Below are 26,098 nucleotides of genomic sequence, written 5' to 3'. Positions count from 1 at the left end.
TATTCACATTGGATCATCAACTTTTCCAGGATCAAGCTGAACTATATCACCCTTGCCAATGCAAGGAAGCCTGGTAGTAAAGAATCTTTTTCACTGGGAGTGTGGTAGGGGGAGCTACTAAATATTTTATTTTCTTTCTTTCTTTCTTTCTTTCTTTCTTTCTTTCTTTCTTTCTTTCTTTCTTTCTTTCTTTCTTTCTTTCTTTCTTTCTTTCTTTCTTTCTTTCTTTCTTTCTTTCTCTTCTTTCTCTTCTTTCTTTTCTTTCTTTCTTTCTTTCTCTTCTTTCTTTTCTTTCTTTTCTCTTCTTTCTTTTCTTTCTCTTCTTTCTTTTCTTTCTTTCTTTCTTTTCTTTCTTTCTTTCTCTTCTTTCTTTCTTTCTCTTCTTTCTTTCTTTCTCTTCTTTCTTTCTCTTCTTTCTCTTCTTTCTTTCTCTTCTTTCTCTTCTTTCTCTTCTTTCTCTTCTTTCTCTTCTTTCTCTTCTTTCTCTTCTTTCTCTTCTTTCTCTTCTTTCTCTTCTTTTCTTTCTTTCTTTCTCTTCTTTCTTTTCTTTTCTTTTCTCTCAAAATCAATGACAGGCTAAAATATGCAGCAACTGTACAAGACTGTTAACCAGCTCAGAAAACTCGGGGTGCTGCTCCAGGCTCCTGCATCCCAATCGGGTGGCTTACAATGTGGGTGCTGGCTGGGGAGAGCTTGTCTCAGCTCAGTCCACTCAAGTTTAGCAAAAGAGATGTCCCAAATGCCACACACCAACATGCCCAAAAGTTGCTTGAGTAAAAGCAGCCTCAGCCCAGCTCTGTCCAGATCACATTAAAGACACGTCGGAGACCCCGCCTGAAAATAGCTGGGCTAAGGCTGCTTTTACTCAAGAGAGTATCGAGCATGTTGGTGTGCAGCACTAGGGACATGGCTGTATACTCTGCGTACAGGCCTGTATGGGTACTATGCCCTACACACAGAACATCCACGTTCAGGGCATACGCATTTGTGAGGTCAGGCACTGATATTGAACGAGAAGGCCTGTCTCACAGTCTCCGCTCTAATTCTACCCAAAGATGTTCTATCTGGTTGAGGTCAGGACTCTGGGCAGGCCAGTCAAGTTCCTCCACCCCAAACTCGCTCATCCATGTCTTTATGGACCTTGTTTGTGTACTGGAGTGTCATGTTGGAACAGGAAGGGGCCATCTCCAAACTGTTCCCACAAGGTTGGTATCATGGAATTGTCCAAAATGTGTTGGTATGCTGACGTCTTATCTATCCATTAGAATGCATGTGCTTCCACTGTTGAGACTCTTATAAATTTAGATGGGTTAGGACTGCAAGTAATACAGGGTGCCGTGAAGGGGCCTTGTAGCTTATGCCAATGTGTGCTAACTAAACCCCTGTTTTTAACGCATACTGTTGAACAGGTTAATTCGGTTGTTAAGCAGACTGGTTGGTGAGTTGAGCTAGGAATTTTTTCTGGTTTAGTCTTTCATACGTTTGCCCTTCCATGTGCTCCTTGCTGTGAAGGTCAGGTATAGATGGGGGCAGGGGACATTTTTTTGTTACTGGTGTAAATATTGGTGAGGGGACAAACTGGACACCTTTACTGCAATTGTGCTATGTGCTGAGTGTCCATGGTGCCCCTACACCTTTAAGGAGGACTGGACTACCTCCAGGCCCACTGCCCCTTATCTATCCATTAGAATGCATGTGCTTCCATTGTGGAGACTCTCAAAAATTTAGAAAAGCTAGGACTGCAAGTAACACAGGGTGCCCTGAAGGAGCCTTGCAGCTTACCCATGTGTTTGCAAATATGTGCTAACTAAACCCTTGTTTTTAACGCATACTGTTGGGCATGTTAATTCGGTTGCTAAGCAGACTGGTTGGTGAGCAGAGCTGGGAATTTTCTCTAGCTTTGTATTTCATTCTGACGCCTTATGTGTTCCCTTCACTGGAACTAAGGGACCAAGCCCAACCCCTGAAAAACAACCCCACACCATAATCCTCCCTTCACCAAATGATTTGGACCAGTGCATAACGCAAGGTCCATAAAGACATGGTTGATCGAGTTTGGCTGGGGCCTGCACAGAGTCCTAACCCCCACCCGATAGAACACCTTTGGGATGAATTAGAGCGGAGACTGCGAGCCAGGTCTTCTCATCCAACATCAGTGCCTAACCTCACAAATGCGCTTCTGGAAGAATGGTAAAACATTCGCATAAACCCATTCCTAAACCTTGTGGACAGCTTTCCCAGAAGAGTTGAAGCTGTTATAGCTGCAAAGGGTGGGCCAACTCAATATTGAACTCCAAGGACTAAGACTGGGATACCATTAAAGTTCATGTGCGTGTAAAGGCAGGCGTCCCAATACTTTTGGTAACATAGCGTATAGGGACTGCCATTGCTAACCTGTGCTTCTAAAAATGTTAGGGGCTTGGACATTATGCCGATCCCAGATGTTTCAGTAGTTTTAAGTCACTAACCCGGAATGAGTATGACTATTAGGAGCTAAGACTTAGCTGATCTGCATGCTTGTTCCGGGTCTATGATAGTACTGAAAAAGACAGCCAGGCAACTTTAAAGATCCCATATGTACCCTTTGTCACAAACTACATCTAGAATTTATCAGTGCTGAGTGTCTTCCACCATATGGGGGCTTTCTTTTTGTAGCTGACTTGGGACTGTTCTGTTGAACATCAATGAAAGGAATGGGATATTTTTATTTGAACCTCTTAAAGAAAAGAAAGTTTCTCCTATGTATAATAAATTTTAATGTAACAAACGAAGAAACCATCTCCATTGGGACTTTGTTGCAGCCAAAAAAAGAATAAAACAATAAAAATAAAAGACACATTTTTATTGTACAAACAAGTATGAAAAGTGAGTTTTAAAAAATTCTGGTGTCTGTACATACGTATTTAATACCCTCACAAATTGGGCAAATAAAGCATTAATGTATTGTTAGCAGAATACTGAAGAGCCGCAACTTCCACCATGATTTAATTTTTGAAAAATCTTCATCAGGGGATAGTTGTGTTCTATAATTTTAATGTAACAGGAATATTTAGAATGGTCCAACGTATAAACTTTTCCCCCTTAACTCTTTACTTTCTCAGTGGTTGCTTTAACAAATAAGAATGCAAATGCCTCCCTTGTGTACGCCTTCCTTTATAAAGTGGTAGAGGTAAGTTCACTTATGGTAAGGTTGGTTATATAAATATGACACCAGTATACAGTAAACCCCCCTCCATTGCGGGGGTTACGTTCCGGACCCAGCTGCGAAAAGTGAAATTCCGTGAAATAGAAAAACCCTATTAAAATGCATTGTAGGCATGATTTTTTTACTGTCACTGTACGTGTAAAAGCATTTTAAGGTCTTTAAACACACTTTTAAAACAATAGAAACTCATTTAAACACATAAAAGATACTAAGAGACATAGCAAGAGCTATGAAAAACACAAAAATATTTCATTTTTAATGATTTATATAGTAAAATAACATTACAAAAAAAAAACGCGAATTACCGGGACCGCAAAAACTGAACCGCGATGGAGCGGGGGATTACTGTATTTGAATGGATTGGCTGTAACAAGGCAATGGGACTTTCTACATGCAACAAAGTTTGGAAAGTGGGAGTAACCCCAATGATGGAGGTGTCCAACTTGGATGGACATCTGAGAATTATCTGTAGAACTTCCGTATGGTGTGGGTTATACTGTAACCATGCAGTGATTTCTCCCCCCCCCCCCCCCTTCCCATCTAGGAGTGTCATGGATTAGTAAAAATAGTTACCTTATTCCTGGTTTCCAGCAGCCACTGCTATCCAACGCTTCCAGGATATGGTGGGTCCTACATTGTACCCAAACTTTCGACCGGTGAAGATGGCCTCGGAGAGAGACTGGTCTTGCACCTGGGAAGAAGCCTGCTGGAGCTCTAGGGATAAGATAAGACATACTGCTTGTTCATCACCTCCTAGACAAACTAAGCATTTAACTAATGCAGTGTGGGGGGCAGGGCCCACTGCATGGCTACATTTTCCACTAACGTTTAGGTGGGATCTTATAAGGAACATTTTGAAAATGTAAGGAGGACCGCAAAATTTGTAAAATGGAACTAATAATGGCGCTTTTCCACTGCATGGAACCGAGCGGTTCGGCTCGCTTTTGTGCTTTTCCACTGCTGGTACCGCATGGTATAGTGTAGGAACGGTTCGGTACGGTACGGCGGCGCTTTTCCACTGCATGCAACCAAACGGTACGGCTCCCAAAAACAGTACCACCTCGATTGTGGTTCCAACAGGTACCATACCCGGTACCATATCCCACAATCCTTTGCATGCAGTCACTACTAGCCACTGATTGGTCAGAGAATCCCACCCACCCCGTTGTTATCCCACCCACTTAACTTTAGTACTACTTTAGTGGAAAAGCAAACCGTACCGTACCGAACCGTTCCAACACTGTACCATGTGGTACCAGCAGTGGAAACGCAAACCGGGCCAAGCAGGGCCGAGTAGAGCCGAGCCGGTACTTGCAGTGGAAAAGTGCCATATGTCAGGCTGCAATACTGCATGCAAAAAATTGATACCCAAATATGTACATAAAAACATGGAGGAGGTCTAAAAGCCTCTTTACTCCAAGAAAAATATTTTGGGCTAGAAGTTTACTTTATTACTATTGTTAAAATATCTGAAACTGGAACTCTCTAGGTTGCCTAGAATGTCTACCGTAGATTGGTAATAAGAGAAACTGTTTAGTAAGTGCAGCATAGCAGGTTTTTCCTTTAAACAATCCGAATTAAGCTGTTGGTGGGTGCAGGGCCTCTGATAAGGCGGGTACCACTGGTCCTCCTGTACAGCACCCAGGCACACGGGGGCGCAGGCAGCAGGGGGAAGGGGATGTGAGCAGGGCAGGGAGAATGATCGGTGTGGCAAGGGACAATTATAGGAACGATGCCCTGTGCGGCTCTCTGAAGCAGCTGAAAGCAAGTTTCTCAGCCTCTCCCTCCCCTTGACTTTCGGCTTCTGCAGGGAGAGACACACAGGGCATCATTCCTGTAACTCAATACAGTTTTTTTATCTTTTAGATTTAGCAAGAATTTTGTAAATTATGTTATGTTTGTGTCCGCTAATAAGGATTTTAGAGTGAAAATATAGTTTGGATATTTTCAGGAAATCGGGGGGCTGTCAAGGGGCTTTCTAACAGCAGCCCTGTGTGGGTGGCTGGAGCAGACCGACTGTCATCTTTAGGAACTAGAGTATTTTGTGTACCTCTTCTCATGCCTATGACTTGATGCAATATTCAGGTGTTCACAGAGTACTTCAAGGAGCTGGAAGAGGAGAGTATACGGGACAACTTTGTCATTGTCTATGAACTGCTAGATGAGCTTATGGATTTTGGCTTCCCACAGACCACCGACAGCAAGATTCTGCAGGAGTAAGTTGCAAAGCATTACCATTTTGGGTGGGAACCAACTGGTCGAAACGCATTCTAGCTTTTTGTGGCTCCTGGAGACAAGAATGGTGAGATTTTGGTGCCCCCTCTCAAAGGCCACAACTAAGGTGTAAATCTTGTAGTCGAGATTTATCATATATTTACAGAGACCATGCCATAAGCTGAAGTGTCGCTAGTCTAAATTTATCCTTGGACGGCTAAGGTGTAGCCAGCCTGAGCTCAGCTTGTTTGTTATCTAGGATTGTAAGGTTTCTCCTAGGCCCAAGATGGTTGTTGGCTTCTACCTGTCTCTGGGTAGTGTTGCCCAGTAGATAGAGTGAGCTAATACAAAGTTGTGGGCTATCAATATTTTCTTTACCCTGGCCAAACACAGAAGGGTTAAGACCGCATTCACACTAGTCCGACTTGGACCGCGACTTGTCAGCCTGACAAGTCTCGGTCCGTCACGCTCCCGTTGTGCGGTACAGGAGCCGTTCTAATAGGAGCGACACAAGTCGCTCCTATTTAGAAAAAGGGTCCTTACGGGGCGACCTGGAGCGACTTGCATAGACATTCATTTTATGAAGTCCGTGCAAGTCGCGCCGAAGTCGCGCTGCACGCGACTTCACAGGTCGCCCCCTAAGTCGGAGCGATCTAGTGTGAACCGGCACTAATTGGGGAGCCCTTCTAGAAGTGTGTGTGTGTGTAGAGGGTCTCTTGCCTTCCAGGGCTGGTGCTTGGGAAGGATGTTAGTCCAGAGGCCTTTGCCTCCCAAGCTTCCTGCCTAGGGAGGATATGGGTACTGAGAGTTCTAGTTCATGCTTCTTGGGCTTACTGCCTTTAAAAAGTGAGCTAAAGCTGAAAAATAGTTCTGCTTAATCAATTGCCGCTGTCTGCTTAAAGGTACACAACTACAAATTGCTGGCTTTGGTTAAAGGTACACTACTAGCCTGTTATAGGTGATAAAAAAAATATAAAGTTAGCTGGTTATCTGGCCTATCAGATCTGCATTAATGCCAGTGGCAGAGGTTAAAGTTACTTCAAGGTACTACTGAGTAGAGGTTAAAGTTACTTCAAGGTACTACTGAGTAGAGGGAATTTTTTATTTTATTTATTTCAGGTACTTATATAGCACTGTCAATTTACGCATATATTTTGTACATTCACATCAGCCCCTGCCCACAAGGAGCTTACAATCTAAGGTCCCTAATTCACATTCATACCTACACATACTAGGACCAATTTAGACAGGAGCCAATTAACCTACTAGCATTTTGTTTTTGGGTGTCATAGACCCCCAACCGTCTCTCCCATGGATAACTAAGCCAATACATTTTGTAGAAGAAGAATGACAAAGTGGAAGTCTGTCTGTCCTCATTGGTGGGTCAGGGAGTGTGCAGCTAAAAAACATATTACCAGTAGAATGGCTAGGATGGTATGATAAAAACAATAGCTCCCACATCCACCCAGTATGACGTCAACATTTGGCTTTGTAATGACTCTGGCTGTTAGACAGAACTGGGAGTTTTAGTATAGCATTCTCTCTAATGGGGTCCCAGAGATCTGTAAAAAGCCCATGTGTTTCAGATGGCAACAGTTTGTCTCGTTTCTGCTTTATACAGGTACATCACACAACAAGGGAACAAGCTGGAGACAGCCAAATCTCGTGTGCCCACCACCGTCACAAATGCTGTATCTTGGAGATCTGAGGGTCTCAAGTACAAGAAGAATGAGGTCTTCATAGATGTCATAGAGTCTGTTAACCTGCTTGTAAGTGCCTGTGAGATAAACTCACTCTTTTCAACGCTGATTTACTGCATGTCCATTTTAACTGAATTTTAACACATTTCTATTTACGATAACAGTGTAGAGGGCTCTGAGGATGCATTTGACCTGCTTTGGTTTGCATTGTATTTCTTTGGATGCAGCAGGTCGATCTTTAATTACCCGTTTGGATAATTGAAGCTTGCAAATATAGGGGTTATTTACTAAAACCGGAGCATGCAAAATCTAGTGCAGCTCTGAATAGAAACCAATCAGCTTTCATGTTTAAGTACCGGTTCACACTGTTCCGACTTTTCAGGTGACTTGTTCGCCTGACAAGTTGCGGACCGTGCTGTGCAATTGGAACCGTTCTAATAGGAGCGACTCAAGTCGCTCCGACTTAGAAAAAGGTTCCTGCACTACTTTTGGACAAAGTCGGAGCGACTTGCATTGACTTCCATTATGTGAAGTCGGTGCAAGTCGGGCCAAAGTCGCGGTGCACGGCGACTTCATTAAGTCACCCCGAAGTTGTGTCGCCATAGTGTGAACCGACACTAACTGTCAAAGCTTAATAGAACAAGCTGAAGTTAGAAGCTGATTGGCTACCATGCACACCTGCAGTAGATTCTGAGTGCTCCGGTTTTAATAAATCTCCTTCATAGCCTCACTCACTACTATAGAGATGTTTTGTTTGTAATGCTTCCTTCATCCATAGGGTCCTTTCACACGGTCAGCGTCCTACGAGTTCCATTCACTGCTCAGCGGGGGATCGATCCGCCAATCCCCGCTGAGCAGGCAGATGACAGCTCCGTCTCCGCTCTATGTGTGGAGACGGAGCTGTCAGATCCCCGCTGTCCTCTATGGGGGAATCGGATGAGAATGGACCGCCTGTCCGTTCTCATCCGATCCAATCCGCTGGACGGATGGAAAATAGGGTTTCCATCCGTCCGGATTTCACGGACAATATTGGAAGTGGATAGCAGCGGGTGTCAGCGGACATGTCTCTGCTGACATTCGCTGCCCCATAGGGATGCATGGAGCATCCGATCAGGTCCGCCTGAAAAACTGACAGGCAGATCTGATCGGATCGCCCATGTGAAAGGACCCTTACTGGTGCTTGTTGTGTTGATTATATGATCCCAGCTGACATTAAAGCTAAATTAACTTTGCTAAAGAGTTTTACATTGAATTTACTTTTATGAATGGTATCCAAGAAAAAAAGGTTTATGAGACAGGATTCAATAAGTTGTGGCTCCACATCCCCAAGTGTAATGGGGGAAAAAAAAAAAAAGAGAAGAGAATGTATGGGACTTTGAAGGCAGCCACCTATAACCCCGTGGGAAAACAGAATTCAAGTAGTTAGATAAAAAATAAATTTTATTCAAACATTATTAAAATTCATACATCAAGCATGTCTATACATCAAATATTAGACATGCTTGATGTATGGATTTTATGTAACTTTTAATGATGCTTGAATAAAATGTATTTTTTATCTAAATACTTGAGTTCTGTTTTTCCAAGGGGTTATAAGTGGCTGCATTCAAAGTCCCATACATTCTTTTTTTTTTTTTTTTGTTTTTTTTTAATGAATGGTAAAAACCACAGAATTTAGTTGTCAATGGCAGGCAGTAATGGTAATCCCCATCACCCCTCAGTATTGGTGGTCAGGGGCAGGCAGTAATGGTAATCTCCACCACCCCTCAGTATTGGTGGTCAGGGTCAGGCAGTAATGGTAAACTCTCTCAAATTTGTGATCAGTGGCAGTGAGTAATAGTAAACACCCCAGAAATGGTGGTCAGTGGCAGTCAGTAATGGTAACCCTTCCCCACCCCAGCATTGGTGATCAGTGGCAGGCAATAGTAGTAAATCCCCTGGTGGCTTGAATAACAACCCACAAAGCATTGGTGATTAGTAGTTTACTTACCTGAAGACATGTTCCTATGCTGTGCTCCCTCTCCAAGTCAGGTGGGAGCTTTACTTCCACTGTCAGATGGAGATCACTCCACCTGGCATTTCAGGCTTTTATTTTATTGCTGTGTGCTGGAACACCGGGGGTGTTTTATTACCTGGCACTCTGCTACTACTCTGCAAGGCCAGTGCCCCCGAGTGGTGTTACATAGTGCACCCTCCCCACACTCTCACAAAAGAACAACGTTGGACATGAACCTCTTCTATGTATAAAAACGTATAGTTACAAAGATATATTGTTTGTTTTCTGTGTCATGTATTATTGTGTATTTTTTAGGTGAACAGTAATGGCAGCGTACTTCTGAGCGAGATAGTAGGTAGTGTCAAGCTGAAAGTCTTCCTCTCTGGAATGCCTGAGTTAAGGCTTGGGCTGAACGATCGGGTGCTATTTGAATTATCAGGACGTAAGTACCAGTTACTGGAGGTGGGAGAGATTTTTTTAACATATTTCCATCAGTCTGAATAATTTAATGCCTAATACTAATTTTGCCTGTCAGTGGGGAGGAACTGTAGACCGTTATCCCCTTCAGACATGTGCAAGGTGATCACTTTGACCATTGTTAAGTGGCCTTGTAGCCCTGGGGCCCTGAGTTGCAGCCAGGGGCACTATCTGCATGGAGTGGATACGTGGGTTTCCTTACCATGCTCTATTTTATTTTCCAATAAACCAATGGCAGGACTCCTGCCTTGGATCCTGAAGATACTAGAGATCCTGTTGCTGGCAATAACCTGTCACTAAATGACAATATTGCTGCGCTAACACCTAAATAGTAAAATAGATTAAACGTAATATAAAAGAGGTGGAAAGCAGCCACACAAATCTGGAATAATACACACAGATCCAAGTAGAGATATAGTAAATAATGTGGCGCTACTCCTAAAAACGCCCAGAAATGACTGGACCAAACAGTCTATTTAGTGTCCATTTCAAGGCAGAAGAAGTGCAAAACTGTAGATCCGGAGAACCATCACCAGACACCCTGATCACACCGCCTCTTACCAAATAAAGATGATCCCCATAACAGAGATCCAATACGGCCAAATGATATGGAAGCCCAGGGCGATCCTCCTCCCGATAAAGCAGGATTCACAGATTCCACCACATAAATTTGTGTAAAACAAAGAGCAGGACGCTATCATAGCGCAGACCGTCAAAAATTAAGGCACAACAGATTAAGAACACTTACAATTTAGTTGGTAAAATCAGGCATCTCAACAGATAACCGGTGTTCACCTCCGTGTGTCACACTGTGCTCCACAAACCACCAGAAAGATGGCCGCTGCGTCTCCTCCGTACCGGCGTGCGTCACCGTGCGCACCACCCGACGCGCGTTTCGTCATCAACAGACATCGTCTAGGACGTCGTCACTGACAAAATTGCTAGAGCGGTCAGAGAAACTGCTCACCCCTTTCTACGGTATCGCTCTCTCAAGGACTAGATAAAGCATAAGTTTGCTTTAAAGTAGAACTCAATCTGGAAAAAAATTCCACCGAGGGAATTTCCCTTCACCTAATGTTGTTGTGACCCTGGGAAAGAAAATCAGGAGAATATTTCCAACATCGACATGAATAGCAAAAAAAAACAATTAGTGGAGTGGGTACAGATTCAATTAATTTTTTAGCTGATTTTTATCAATTCTTGTATTTTTTTGAAAAAGCAAAGTACAAAAGGCCTACAAGAAAAAAAAAAAAAATTTGTTCTAAGAATTTAACCTATACACCACTGATATGTCAGGATGTCTGAACCAGTAATTTGGTGGCCAATAGGCGATAAGTTCCTAAAAATATGTTACATATCCCATCTCCTGACCAATCATGGCCTTACAGACTTCAGTAGAGATGTGTCAATTACTACATATAACATAGAGTGCAATATGCGCAATGCAGGCACCATTAAAAAATTAGAAAAACAAATCTAAAAAAAAGGGGGGGGAGTGGGAAGCTTAAAAGGGGCGGGTAGTAGTGTGTCCTAGCTACAACACTGGAGTGGAAGGGGAAAAAAACCTCTGTCCTCCTTCCCCAGGTCTCCAACCGCCACAACAACACCAGACTAGGCTGTCGAGATCAGGTCATGTTCAAAAGAGCTTTATAAGAAGGGGAATACACAAAGTCATGCCGAAAAAACTATTTCCTAGGGAATGTCTCTGTTTGTTTTAATCGGGTCCAGTGTTCCAAAAAAGCTTTTTTAATTTTTGATGCTGCCTGTGTCCCTGGTGGTGAGATTTTTCATACTTATTCATCATTAGGACAGGAAGTCGGGGTAAATTCCTCCAATGGTTTTTGTTTCTTTTTTTTTTTTCCACTGAGCCAGCAGGGCGGTGTGCAAAAACACACCAAGGTAAACCAAAAAAGTGCATGTGAACACACACGCACACAGAAAGAAGGACCCTCCCCTGCCCCCCCCCCCTCCCCCCCAAGGGTGCAAGACTCCTGACCTGGGCAAGGCATACTCTGGTCCACCTATCCAAATGGCCAGGTGGGTCCCGCTTCACATGGTCAGCCGAAGCCAACCACTGAGTGGGGGCTCTCCTGAAGGGGGGGGGGAGGAACCCAATGGCAACACCCCCCCCCCCCCCCCTTAGACTTCAGGGTAATCTGTGAGTAAAGGAAAATGAGAGATATATATATATATATAAGTGCAGTGGCAGAGTGAATAAGTAAAAAAAATATAAAGTGCCAATGTGGTTCACAATAACTAGGCCTGGTAACAAAAACTGCCCCAGTCTCAACCAAAAAGCACAGGTAATGTGCAGAAAAAATCAAGAGGTGTTGGGGCCAAGTGCTAGTTTTTAAAGTGGGGTCCCAAACCTACAGTGATGCTTACAGCACCTCTGGGGGAAATCCCCCCCCCCCCCCCCCATAGTGACACAGACAGAGGTGAAAACCAGACCAGTTTTAAAGTAGACGTTCAGCCGTGACCTAACTAGTTCTAAATCTACTTGCAGCCACATTCTAAAAGTAATCTTTCTAACCCTGTAAAGAAGAAATCACCGGACTTACCAGTTCTGCAGCCAGTCCCACGCTGGGCTGTCAGCGGCGGATTCACTGTTTAGGCGTGTGCAGGAAGGGCAGCCGACAACGGAAGCCCCCCGTAGTCTATGGGTGACGTCACTTCCCAGCCATTGTCGGCTGTCTCCTGCACAAAGCATCCGCCACTGGAGACTGGACCAGATCAGCAGCAGAAAAGGTATGTACAGTGCTTTGAAAAAGTATTCATACCCCTTGAAATTTTCCACATTTTGTCATGTTATAACAAAAACCGTAAATGTATTTTATTGGGATTTTATGTAATAGACCAACACAAAGTGGCACATAATTGTGAAGTGAAAGGAAAATGATAAATTGTTTTCCAAATTTTTTAAAAATAAATATCTGAAAAGTATGGCGTGCATTTGTTGTTGGTCTATCACATTAAATCCCAATAAAATACATTTATGTTTTTGGTTGTAACATGACAAAGTGTGGAATATTTCAAGGGGTATGAATACTTTTTCAATGCACTGTATAGCAATTTATTCTTTACAGGGTTAGACAGATTTGTTTTAAAATGTGGCTGCGAGTAGATTTAGCGTTAGTTATGTTATGGCTGAACTTTTTAATTAAAGATTTTAATCTTTCTCAGGTTCTTGCAGTATACCAGAGGCGTGATTTGTTCTTGTCTGCTTCCCATCATAGGCAATAAAAACAAAACTGTTGAACTAGAAGATGTGAAGTTCCATCAGTGCGTTCGTCTGTCACGCTTTGAGAACGATCGTACAATCTCGTTTATTCCACCAGATGGAGACTTTGAGCTGATGTCTTATCGGCTAAACACACAGGTATCTATCTAGTGTAGTATGTAATAATATCACTGTATAAAGCCTACAAACTATACACTGAACCTCTGATCACACCTCAGTACCGCATTGATTCTTTTTTTAGATTGGATTTGTAAATTTTGATTGTTATTGGAAGGAAATCTTTTTTACATGGTGCTATAATTTTTAATGCTTTTACTTAACTTTTTTTTTTTTGCTTGATTACTTTTATCTTGCATGCTTTAAGACTAACTGAGAGAAAAGACTTTGCTTTTACTAGACGCATTACAACATAATAGATTACAATGAAATTTTTTAAAATGCTTCCTCTTCAATTCAACTTAATAAAACATTTTGTCATTTTTGATCAGAAAGATATAGTTGTGGGTGAGCTATTGCTTACTTCTATGTGCTGTGGTATTCACTTCTGATCTGACAGGGAGAGAATACAAGTAAGCAACAAAAAATTAAAGTAAAATTCCAGTCAAATCCTAACTATGCTTACTACACCTGCTCCCACCCCATTCTACGCCAATTCTATCTACCTTATAAATAAAAGCAATGCCGGGACAAGGTCATCGAGCGCCCAGGGCAAAGATGACAAACTGCGCCCCCCCCCCCCATTCCCTTAGGGTTAGGGTTCCCCCATCCCTGCAATAAACCATTGTGCCCAGGGCAGCCGTCCCTCCTGCCCACCCCTTGTCCCAGCCCTTAATAAAAGATGTCTATACTTACCTATTCTGCGAGCGCTCTGGTCTGGTCACATGATTGGCTCCCAGCATTGGCTTCAGTGTAGAAGAGGAACAGCCGACCACGGATGCCCCATAGTAAGCCATTAGGTGACGTCTCCGCTCAGGCGCTATAGCCATTGTAGGCGATCTCTCCTCTTCACTGAAGCCGGAGTTCTATCAGAATACCGCTACCTATCAGATTCTGCAAACGGAAGTGACATTCTGATTAGAACAACCTACTGCGCATTTGCCAAGCATTCCAAAATGGCCGCTATGCGTTCCAATAGCTTTCCTAATGTGACAGAACACAAACAAGTGAAATCTTCTTACAACCATGCAAGCCTTGAATTTTACATTTATTTTGGCAGTAAACTCACCTTATAGACTGAAATAGATTATTTCACTTTATAAACAGTTTGAGCAGTGCAGGGTGTACCAAGATGGATGTCGCCACCTTCTACCTGCAGGATTCTCACTATATTTACTATATTACAACAATAATAGAAATGTAATACTGTTATTCAGTCTATAAGGTGAGTTTACTGCTAAAATAAATTTAAGACTGAAGAAGATGTTCGCCGCTGCTTCCTGTTGTGTCACATTAGGAAACCTATTGGAATGCATAGCGGCCATGTTGGAACGCATGGCGCATGCGCAGTAAGTTGTTCTTGTCCGAATGTGACTTCCAGTTGCAGAATCTGATAGGTAGCGGTATACTGATAGAACAGCGGCCACTGTGAAAATCATATGATCAGACTGCATCATGGGTGCAGAAAAGGTAGGTAAAAGCATCTTTCCTTTTACAGGGTAGTTGGAATAGGGGTGGGAGCAGATTAAAGTATAGTTAGAATTTGACTAGAATTCTACATTAATTTCTAACCGGTATGGCTGCACTATTATAACAATATGGAGATTTAAATTATTACAAATGCTTATTTTGTGACCGGTTCTGTTTAACAGAAATTCTATCAATTAACTAATGATAACTGATATAATGCTACAAAAGATCACCAATAGATAATGGATAAAATCTATTCTAAAGGGATGAGTGCCTCCATTAAAATGAATGCAAACAGTCTTGAATTTGATATAACTTTATATCATATTATCGTATTAGGTTGTGTTTTCCTACCATTTTTTATGGTTTTGTATGCTAGTATCCAACTCAGCCAGTTCTATTCATATCTGGTTACATATGTCCCATACAAATCTATAAAAATATTTAATGGGGATGCTTGGCTGCAATTGAATAAATTCAATTTTGTAGGTGAAACCGTTAATATGGATTGAATCAGTGATTGAGAAGTTTAGTCACAGTCGATTGGAGATCATGGTTAAGGTAAGGTTATTTTTTTTTTGTCTGTATTATCTCCTTCTAGGTGATTTCCCTTCCACCATGGGGTGACACAGACAAGAGGAGCTATGTGACATTCAGCTTGTCCCTTCCACCCCAGGCTAAAACAGACAGGAGGAGCTATGTGATATGGAGATTGCCCCTCCCACCACAGGATAACACTTCTCAGGAATAGCTATGTGACATAGTCTGTCCCTCCTACCACAGGGTGACACAGACAGAAGAAACTACGGGACATGGAGTCTGTCCCTCCCGCTACAGGGTGACTGACAGGAGAAGCTATGACTTGTAGCTGGTCCCTCCCACCCCAGGGTAACCCCACCCTGGAAGAGCTATGTTACATGGAGTCTGTCCCTCAGACCGCAGCGTGACAGACAGGAGAAGCTATGTGACATAGTCTGTCCCTCAGACCTCAGCGTGACTGACAGGAGAAGCTATATGACATGGAGTCTGTCCCTCAGACCTCAGCGTGACAGATAGGAGAAGCTATATGACATGGAGTCTGTCCCTCAGACCTCAGCGTGACAGACAGGAGAAGCTGTGTGACATGGAGTCTGTCCCTCAGACCACAGCGTGACAGACAGGAGAAGCTATGTGACATGGAGTCTGTCCATCAGACCTCTGTGTGACAGACAGGAGAAGCTATGTGACATGGAGTCTGTCCTTCCCACCACTGGGTGTCATGGACAGGAAAAACTATGTGACATGTAGCTGGTCCCTCCCACCACAGGATGACACCTCTCAGGAATAGCTATGTGACATAGTCTGTCCCTCCTACCACAGGGTGACACAGACAGAAGAAACTACGGGACATGGAGTCTGTCCCTCCCGCTACAGGGTGACTGACAGGAGAAGCTATGACTTGTAGCTGGTCCCTCCCACCCCAGGGTAACCCCACCCTGGAAGAGCTATGTTACATGGAGTCTGTCCCTCAGACCGCAGCGTGACAGACAGGAGAAGCTATGTGACATAGTCTGTCCCTCAGACCTCAGCGTGACAGACAGGAGAAGCTATGTGACATAGTCTGTCCCTCAGACCTCAGCGTGACCGACAGGAGAAGCTATATGACATGGAGTCTGTCCCTCAGACCACAACGTGACAGACAGGAGAAGCTATGTGACATGGAGTCTGTCCATCAGACCTCAGTGTGACAGACAGGAGAAGCTGTGTGACATGGAGTCTGTCCCTCGGACCTCTGTGTGACAGACAGGAGAAGCTATGTGACATGGAGTCTGTCCTTCCCACCACTGGGTGTCATGGACAGGAAGAACTATGTGACATGTAGCTGGTCCCTCCCACCACAGGGTGACACCACCCAGGAGGAGCTATGTGACATGGAGGCTGTCCTCCAACCACAGGATGGCATAGACAGGAGGCTGACGTAGCTTTATTTCTACCTTTGGTCAAAATAACATGACATAACTGACCCAGTTCAAGAACCAGCCACTTGGGCTAAAAAAAAAAGGCTATAAGAAAAAAACCAGCATGAATACAAATATTTTTGGAAAGGGATGAAAGCATTAAAATCCTGGTGGCAGCCCTAGATATAAAGTGACTTTCTAATCAAGAATTTTAAAACTTTCCCTTGAAATCTACTTGAGATGTTTCACTTTCTGGTTTCTCTTACACTAGGCAAAAGGTCAATTTAAGAAACAGTCTGTAGCAAATAATGTGGAGATCTCCGTTCCAGTTCCAAGTGATGCAGATTCCCCAAAATTTAAAACCAGCGTTGGAAGTGCAAAATACGTCCCAGAAAAAAATGTGGTTATCTGGACAATCAAATCCTTTCCAGTAAGTAAATGTCATGGATTTTTCTGTTTATTTAAAGGGGACTTTTCATTTGCTTTGGGCATACCCAAACACTATAGAGGGCCTTTTATTTCATTGTGATTACAACTCTGACATGACCTTCAAATAGAGAGCCCCTGAGGGATCCACACAGCATTGTGGGAAACTGAAGGTATCTAAAGCCTTGATTAAGGCTCCATATTGGTATTCATATACGGCAACCTTTCTCAAACTTTTTAACATGCTGGAACCCTTGAAATAACGTTTTCTTGTCTCAGGGAGCTCCTACTGATAATTAGATCTGTAGCACACAGTACATCAGTATAATGGCCCCTGGGAAAAATCACATTTGTGATCATTGGAAAGAATCTCCCCCTTACAGATGGCTAAAGCTGGCCATAGAGCAGTGATGGTGAACCTTGGCACCCCAGATGTTTTGGAACTACATTTCCCATGATACTCATGCACTTTGCAGTATAGTTGAGCATCATGGGAAATGTAGTTCCAAAACATCTGGGATGCCAAGGTTTGCCATCACTGCCATAGAGGAATTTAAATTCAGCCGGTTCAGCAGGGACTGGTTGAATTTTGATAAATCTTTTCAAGTTCGAGGGGTGTTGACCTAATGATCAACTACTCTTGAATGGGACTGTTGTAGAATTTGTGTTCAGTCAGTACATGCAGGAAGGAAAACACAGGCGCCACTCTAAGTGCAGAATCTTGAGATTTATTAAGGATATCAGCATGGTCTGAGCGGTTGCGGTATACAGGCAGTAATCGGTGGCAGTCCGTACTTCCTGACCTATACCGCAACCGCTCAAGCCATCCTGATACAAATACCGGAGTGATTGTCAATGATGCCTTTTACACTATTATATTTGTGCGTACCTTTCCTTTGGTTCCTTTAATAAATCTCAAGATTCTGCACTTAGAGTGGCGCCTGTGTTTTCCTTCCAGTTGGCTCCAAGCATCTTCTACTTGTCACAAGAGCTGCCTACGGAGTTCTTTTTGGGATTTTTTACTCTTATGGACCTTCATATGGACTTATGAACTGTCCCTTTGTTTGATATATATTCATTTGTTTGATATATATTTATTTGTTTGATCACCTGTTTTCCCAGTGATACTCGTGAAGTCCCTAGTATTACTTTCTTTTCCCCGTTGTGCGCCAGTTGTTATTTAACCTAAGTCAGTACATACAGCCTATTGGCTGCAGTGCTGATCCGTGGATTCTGACAGCAAAGGAGTCCCTGCTGGCAGAGTACATTCCTTTATCCACCCCAAATGTGTAGATGGGGACATTTTTGTTTGTTTTTTTATTTTTTGGATCAGCCGGCTGGGCATTGGTTTCAGTGGTTACTTATCTGAGAGGCATACATTTCTCACTGCTCAAAGAACCCCTAGCAACCTGTTGGAGCAGCCATTCTCAACCAAGTTTCCATGGAACCAGAGGTTTCTAGGAGTTCCCATAAGCTGTCATTAGTCGAATTCCCATTTAACAGTGTCTGCATAGTTCCGGAGTCAAAGCCACTTGGCAGAGTCATGCCAGAGATGTTTTTAGCTGTCTGTAAGGGTGGCATTACCACGGCTATAGGTGGTAGGGCATTCATCCAACTGGCCTCAAATGTATGTGTATTTTTCCTTGAGATCTGGAAACGATTTCAAGGGTTCCATAAGTGGCTATTAAACATTGTGTCCTCTTCTGGTGCCAGCTATTCGGTCAATATGTAACTTTATTACGTTTGTCATAGCATTAAGTTTATTATTAACAATATATTGATGAATCAGTATATAAATAAAAGAAACCCGCTATGGTCCTTCGTTACAATCATATCAAGTCATGGTTGCATCCACCCCCTCAGTCACAAATTGGGCAATAAAACTTTGTCATTCTTCCTAGGGGTACCTTTTTTTTTTGTTAAACTGGAATAACCCATTCTTAAAGTGGAACTTCACTTATTACAAAAATGGAAAAAAAAAATCATTCTAATTTGTACCTATTTGTGCTGTAACTTCCAGCTTTTTGCCAAGGCCAGGTCCCACTGCCTCCTGGGTTGGCTATGTCACAGCTATTCTAGGAGGCAATAGGTTACAAGGTGCACACAAGATTCTTCGCATGCACTGACTCTCTGCAAGTTTTGCACATGCGTACAAATGCTGTGGTGCCCATATATCAGAAACTGGTGGCATTTGTGCACAGCACAATAAATCCCCTTACATGTACACAAATGTGCCCACCAGTCTTTGTCAAGTCTCAAATACCTGGCTGAGACCTTTTTGGAAGGTGCAAGGAGTGGGGATTGATGTGGTGGTGAAGTTCCGCTTTAAGTGAACCAACTCTTGCTTTATTTATTTATATATTTTTGGCTGTTAGGTTTGTTGGATCTGTGATTTATTTTTTTGCATTCTAAACAAGATTACGTTTAAACTTTGTTGTTCTGCATCTGTAGGGCGGTAAAGAGTATCTAATGCGGGCACACTTTGGGCTGCCCAGTGTGGAGATAGAAGAAATGGAAGGAAAACCTCCAATCGGCGTCAAGTTTGAAATTCCCTATTTTACAGTTTCTGGAATTCAGGTATATATATACTTAAAGGATAAACTCACAAATAGGAACTTATTTTTTTGCAACTTACCAGTCTTTAGCGCTGGGTCGGCTGGTGCTTGGGGGGGGGGGGGGGGGGCGCAAACAGAAAAACGTAATAGGCATTGCTTTGCGGCAAAAAAGGCGGTAAAGAATTGCTTGACTTTGAGGTCACACAAGTGTGAAAGGGGCCTTCAGTAATCAAGCTACAGTGCCTTGAAAAAGTATTCATAGTCACCCCTTGAAATAATCCACATTCTGTCATGTTAACTTGCAACCAAAAACGTTAGTGTATTTTATGTGATAGACCGGCACATAATTGTGAAGTGGAAGGAAAATTATAAATATCTGATTCTGGGCAGTGTCCCTCCCCCCCATACTGATCCAGGTCAGTCCCCAGTGTACCCCCCCCCCCCCCATTGAGGGTACAGTAGTAAGGAAGATAATGCATATGGAGATTAGGGATGTATAGATATGGGGGTGGGGGGTTGTTATTTATATGAAGATAAGGGAGTGCAGTAAGGGAAGTATGGAGATTGGAAGGGATATAGATATGGTCAATAGGGGGCGCCCCGCCCCCTATTGACCAGCCTCTACTGGTCTTTAGAGGTGTTGGCTGCATTGTTTGTTTCATTTTTTTCGGGTTCAAAACATTTTCAGTAAGTATAGAAAATACCTGTTGATCAGGTATTGTATGAGATGAACCCAGAGTACAAATAATGTTATCTTCCTTCTGTAACCCGCAAAGCCCTGTTTAATGGAGATGAACAAAAGCAAGCCTTTATAGTCCAGCATGGGTGGCAACCATAGCTCCCTTCATACAATACAGTACAGAGAGTGAGCGTAGCCTCCCAGGGACTGGAAATCTGTTGCCAACTGGATCACCAGGTGAAAAATAAAGGGGAGAAAAGCCTGGAAAGAAGAACTAGTGCAGGCAACATATCAAAGAACTGGTAAGCTGCAATATATTATGTTTTGGTTTTTGGGTAGGTATGATTTAACAGGAACTAGTCAGGAATGGGCATTTGGGAGCATCTGAATCTCCACCCTTAAAGCTGGTAATAGATGGCTCAAAATTTGCACCGTGTGTGACCCTGCAAGCAGGTTTTCATAAAAATGATTTGAGCGGGATGGGAAATTATCAGCCAGACAGTGACATTTTTGACATTTTTGTGTTTTTTTAAGGTTCGGTATATGAAAATTATTGAGAAGAGTGGGTATCAGGCACTTCCATGGGTCAGATATATCACACAAAGTGGAGGTGAGTACTGAGTATTAATGTGAACATAAACTGCAAGTAAATATTTTATAAACCATTAAAGTTGAGATATAAGCTGCTTATACTTTGCCTTCCCTGGTTCCTCCTTTCTCCCCTCATCAACATGTTAATCACATTGTTTTTTTTAATTACATGCCCTTTTTTAGACCCAGCCATCCAGGGTTGCTGTTAGAAATCATGGGGCCCCATACAACCTACCTGACAGGGCCCCCTTACCCCGGCTGAAAGTGACTGAGGACAAAGATTTATCAGTCCCTTTCTCTGTAGCCGCAGCTGCAATGATGAATTAATAGGAATTGCACTAAGGCTTCCTGCTCATTCACAAACTGAAGCATAGTAAACATAAGCGATGCTTCAGTGATGAATGGACACAGGGGTGGTTGATACTGATCGTTCACTGTGTTCATTCAGGAAAGGAAGTGGCCAGTAAATTACATATTTACTGGCTCCCCTCCCCGCTCTCCATCTTGAAACATCCCCCTGTCTGCCCACAGCAGCTGCCGGTGGGAGATGAGGGAAGCCGGCAGCGCTGCAGGGGAAAGGGGCACCCAGGGGCACCCAGGCAGGTGCATGTGCTACAACCAATCCCCCTGCAGTGTAACCAGAGAGGGAAAGAAGAAGAGAAGCTGGCAGCGCTGCAAGGGGAGGCAAAAGAAGATTGTGCCTGCAATAAGACAGTACAGCCAGCCCCCCAGCTCAGCAGGTGCCCGTGCCCCCCTTTTGAACTGATGGGTTATGGGCCCAGTACAGGAGGGCTGGCTGTACTGTCTTATCAGCTGCCCTGCAGCCATCACTGGGCCTCGGTGCTTCTGTATGCATTGCAGGCAGATCATGGCTGGTGGGAGGGGCTGGCAGGGTGCTCTGTATAGCTTTCTGGAAACATCACAGCACCCTGCCTTAATACTCCTCCAATAGCCCTCAGCCATTCTGCAAAAAGTGGGCTGGTTCTTGGGAGGGCTTGTGGCCTAGGCAAAAATGTCATGCATCCCAGGAGTTTCCCTCCTGCCTGCATGCCTGAGCTTTTGGCAGATGGATTCCAGGAAGTAAATGCTAAATAATCTGCTCTTGCGGATGGGGGTTCAAAGTGATTTCTTAACAAAATAAAGCATGGAGACATGAATGGGTAGGTTTGCTTTGAATATTAATTTTTATAGCGCTTTGAAGTTTGTGGTGCTGATGCAGTTAAGTTCCACGTTAAATACTTAAAAATAAATTTCTTGCAGGGGTCACACAACTGTCATTTCTCCTTGTTTCATCAACCATTAGGATAAGTGAGATTTACAACACATTTGAGGGAATATATGTCCCTAAAGGCATTGCATCTGCCATAGTAGTAGGGCTAAAAATGTAGTGGAGTCACCAACCAACTTTATTGTGAGTGAATTGTGTAGAACAGCCAATCTCAAACCGGGTTCTGCTGAATCCTAGGGCTCCTATAGAGCAGGGTGTCTGTTTCATTGTGGGCTACATCAGCATTCTGGTTGCCCTCTAAGGGACGGTTGTATCTGTAAGACTTTATAAATCTATCCAGGGCTTTTTTTCTCAGAGAATGGGTGCAGGAACTCCACCTTAAACCCCCCCCGCGCCGAACCACATTGAACAGTGAGTTTGTGCAAATCACACTAACAGTGGGAGGATCTTAAAGGGGCAATAAATACCATGAGTGTGCTATGTACAGAGTGCAGGGTTCAGGGGTGCGTGCTGTGTGCAGGGTCCAGGGGTGCACGCTGCGTGCAGTGTGCAGGGTTCAGGGGTGCTCACTGTGTACAGTGTGCAGGGTTCAGGGGTGCGCGCTGTGTACAGTGTGCAGGGTTCAGGGGTGCGCGCTGTGTGCAGGGTTCAGGGGTGAGCGCTGTGTACAGTGTGCAGGTTTCAGGGGTGCGCACTGTGTACAGAGTGCAGGGTTCAGGGGTGCACGCTGTGTACAGAGGGCAGGTATCTGCTCTCTTCCATAGGCTGTCCACATCTCTCTTACTAACAGCGGGAGGCTCTTAAAGGGGCAATAAATACCATGAGTGTGCTATGTACAGAGTGCAGGGTTCAGGGGTGCGCGCTGTGTACAGAGGGCAGGGTTCAGGGGTGAGCGCTGTGTACAGTGTGCAGGTTTCAGGGGTGCGCACTGTGTACAGAGTGCAGGGTTCAGGGGTGCACGCTGTGTACAGAGGGCAGGAATCTGCTCTCTTCCATAGGCTGTCCACATCTCTCTTACTAACAGCGGGAGGCTCTTAAAGGGGCAATAAATACCATGAGTGTGCTATGTACAGAGTGCAGAGTTCAGGGGTGCGCGCTGTGTACAGAGGGCAGGAATCTGCTCTCTTCTATAGGCTGTCCACATCTCACTTCTACCCCCTCCTCAGTTCTGACCCCTGCACCTTGTCCCTGGCATTAGTGCAGGGCAGGCATCTGTGAGAGCCACGGAGAGGAAAGCTGACCTTGTAAACGTAGAAGGCTTCCGTGTTTACAAGTGACAATGGTGAGTAGGGAGAGGAGGGTGGGAGCCAGAGGTAACAACAGAGTTCTGTCACGTTGCTGTTGAAAAAAATGCCCAGGGTGCGAGGGCCAGATGAAATGGCCTGGCGAGACAGATTTGGCCTGTGGGCCTTGTGTTTGACACATGTGCTCTAGAGGGTGCTAGGGGTTCCTTGAGCTATAAACCGTTTCTCATAGCGCAGGGAACTAACACTATTAATCTTTTTAGCTATTTGTAAAAGGGCAGTTCTTTCCACTGACCACAGATTTAACCACTTAAGCCCCGGAGGATTTGGCTGCTAAAGGACCAGGGGTTTTTTTGCGATTTTTTACTGCGTGACTTTAACGGACAATTGCGCGGTCGTGCGACGCTGTACCTAAACGAATTTGACGTCCTTTTTTTCCCACAAACAGAGCTTTCTTTTGGTGGTATTTGATCACCTGTGCGATTTTTTGATCACGCGCTATAAACAAAAAAAGAGCGTAAATTTTGCAAAAATAACAATATTTTTCACATTTTTTTATATGAAATTCCCCAAAAAAAAAAGTAAAAATCAAAATTTTTTAACATTTTTCGGCCAATTTGTTTTATGCTACCTATGTTTGGTAAAAAAAATCGCAAAAAGCGTATTTTGATTGGTTTGCGCAAAAGTTATCGCGTTTACTAACAAAGAGAAAGATTTTTGTCATTTTTGGTGTTTTTTTTTTTAACGCGTAATGGCGGCGATCTGCGATTTTTTTTTCGGTACTGCGACATTGCGGCGGACAGATCGGACCCTTGACTGACATTTTTGACACTTTTGGGGTTACCAGTGACATTACTGCAGTAATCAGTGCTATACATATGCACTGTTACTGCAAAAATGACACTGGCAGGGAAGGGGTTAACTTTATTGGGAAGGGAGGGGTTAAGTGTGTCCTAGGGGCGTGCTTTCTACTGTGTAGGGACATTGCTATTGGTGTAAAAGCAAAGATCAACCGTTCTACATAGTAGAACGGTCAGATCTTTACTTTTACACAGGGAGAACTGACAGGCAGCTTGTTTACACAAGCTGCTCTGTCTTTCTCCCTTCACAGGAGCGATCGTAGTGTGGCCGGCGGACATCGAGTCCGCCGGTCACACGCACTGACTTGCCTGTGAACGAGCCGCGGCGGGCGCGCGCCTCGGCGGGCGCGCGCCCGCTCGCTATAGGCTCGCAAGTCAGTGACAGGCGAGTGACGTACCGATACGTCACTCTGCCTGGCCGGGGCTGACCGCCGCAGTATATAGTCGTGCGGCGGTCGGCAACCGGTTAAGGAGCATTCTTCCTACTGACCGTCATAGTAATGTACCATGTACCATATAAAGATTGCTGGCAGGGGGTTCCTGTGACCAGAAAGTTATTTCAAGGGTTCCTTTCTGCTAAAAAGGTTGAGAATGGCTGGTGTAGAACTATGTACTGTAGTAATGCCCACTCATTACCAGAGTTGTATAAAGTACTCGAAACCCATACTTGAATAAAAGTACAAGTGCTCGATCAAAAAGTGACTTGAGTAGAAGTGGAAGTGCTCGATCAAAAAGTGACTTGAGTAGAAGTACTAAAGTATTCAACATTTTTTGTACTTAAGTATTGCAAGTAGTTTTTTTTTTTTTTTTAAATTTTGCTACTCAAGTACTGAAAGTAAAAGTACCAGTAGTTTTGAAAAAAAAAATTGCTACTCAAGTACTGAAAGTAAAAGTATAAGTACTGTGTTATGTAGTTATTAAAGAAAGAAGTCAAAAGTTTGAACATCATATTGTTTTTTATTATTTCAAATGCAGCTTTTATTTATACATACAGTATCATTTATTTTCGTATGCGCTGATAATACACATGTTTTGAGCTTCATGAAACCTGCCATCTACTGTTCTGGCAGTGGTAATTTTTATAATTGTAACGAGTAACTATGCAGCACAAAAAAAAAATATCGGAGTAGAAGTATTGAAATCATCGAAAAAATGTAGTGAAGTAAAAGTGGAAGTAGGAGAAAAAAATTCTACTCTAGGAAAGTACAGATACCGCCTTTCGGTACTTAAGTACAGTAGTGAAGTAGTTCTACTTAGTTACTATACATCTCTGCTCATTACACCACCAGTGTGATTATGCTGTGGTTTTCAGGAGTTGGGAGTGTATCTCTGATGAGCGATGGCCTGCTTAGTCCGGAAGTTCTGGGTCACTGGCTGGGTTTCCTCCACTGTCCAACAGGCTCCCCTATTGGATACAGTGGAGGACACTCCCTCAGGCCAGATGAATCATACATGGACACATGCAACAGACAAAACTAACAATCGGGCTCCCCTGATAAGCAGATGGAGACACTAGGCTTTACCTACCTAGCACCTACCTTGGAGGGTGCTACAGATGACATGGAGATTGTGACGTTACCACCCCTCCTCTCTACCTCATCCATTCAGTCCAATCATTGTTGCCTAAAGAAGGAGCTGGTATAGAGATCCTAAGGCTCAGCTCACACCTATGCAGTTTGCTTTTTGATCCGCTGTGCGTTTTTGCACACATGATTTTACCACAATTCTGCACCAATTGGCATTTTTTATTCTTTTTTTTTTCCCCAATTCGTTGTTGGGCAAATTAAAAATTTTAAATCACGGCGAAAAAAACGCACTACATGCTTTTCTGCTGCTTCTCTATTAAAGTCCATTGAAGCAAAAAAGCTAAAAAAAAGCACCGTTTTGTGTTTAAAAAAAAAAAGTCCCTGACCCTTTCCAAAAATGCAGCAGCTGAAAAAAACTTAGATGTGAATGTGTCCCATAGGAAACCATGTAAATGGTTTCCTATGGGACACATTCACATGTAAAAAATGCATAGGTGTGAACCAGATCACAACATCAAAAAAAAATGAAAAAGAGCCTGGTGCTGCTGACACATCTTACTGCATGCAATTTGATCATGGCGCCATCTGTTTTA

The 26,098-nt window shown here is 43.5% G+C and overlaps 1 protein-coding gene across 1 annotated transcript in view; it reads left to right on the top strand.

The window, feature by feature from the left end:
- AP1M2 (adaptor related protein complex 1 subunit mu 2) overlaps positions 1–26,098 on the top strand; it is a 44,846-nt gene that overhangs the window by 17,176 nt on the left and 1,572 nt on the right. The window contains exons 3-11 of the mRNA XM_082257193.1: positions 3,102–3,169; positions 5,291–5,421; positions 7,041–7,188; positions 9,431–9,557; positions 12,829–12,971; positions 14,949–15,020; positions 16,668–16,826; positions 19,274–19,399; positions 20,591–20,666. Of these exons, the coding sequence (XP_082113319.1) occupies positions 3,102–3,169; positions 5,291–5,421; positions 7,041–7,188; positions 9,431–9,557; positions 12,829–12,971; positions 14,949–15,020; positions 16,668–16,826; positions 19,274–19,399; positions 20,591–20,666 (1,050 nt within the window). The remainder of the gene's footprint in view (positions 1–3,101; positions 3,170–5,290; positions 5,422–7,040; positions 7,189–9,430; positions 9,558–12,828; positions 12,972–14,948; positions 15,021–16,667; positions 16,827–19,273; positions 19,400–20,590; positions 20,667–26,098) is intronic.

This window comes from Pelophylax lessonae (assembly GCF_965119305.1).
Source record: "Pelophylax lessonae genome assembly, chromosome: 4".
NCBI classification, from domain to species: domain Eukaryota; kingdom Metazoa; phylum Chordata; class Amphibia; order Anura; family Ranidae; genus Pelophylax; species Pelophylax lessonae.
Note: the sequence above shows the minus strand (reverse complement) of the source record. Positions and strands in the feature narration are given on the sequence as shown.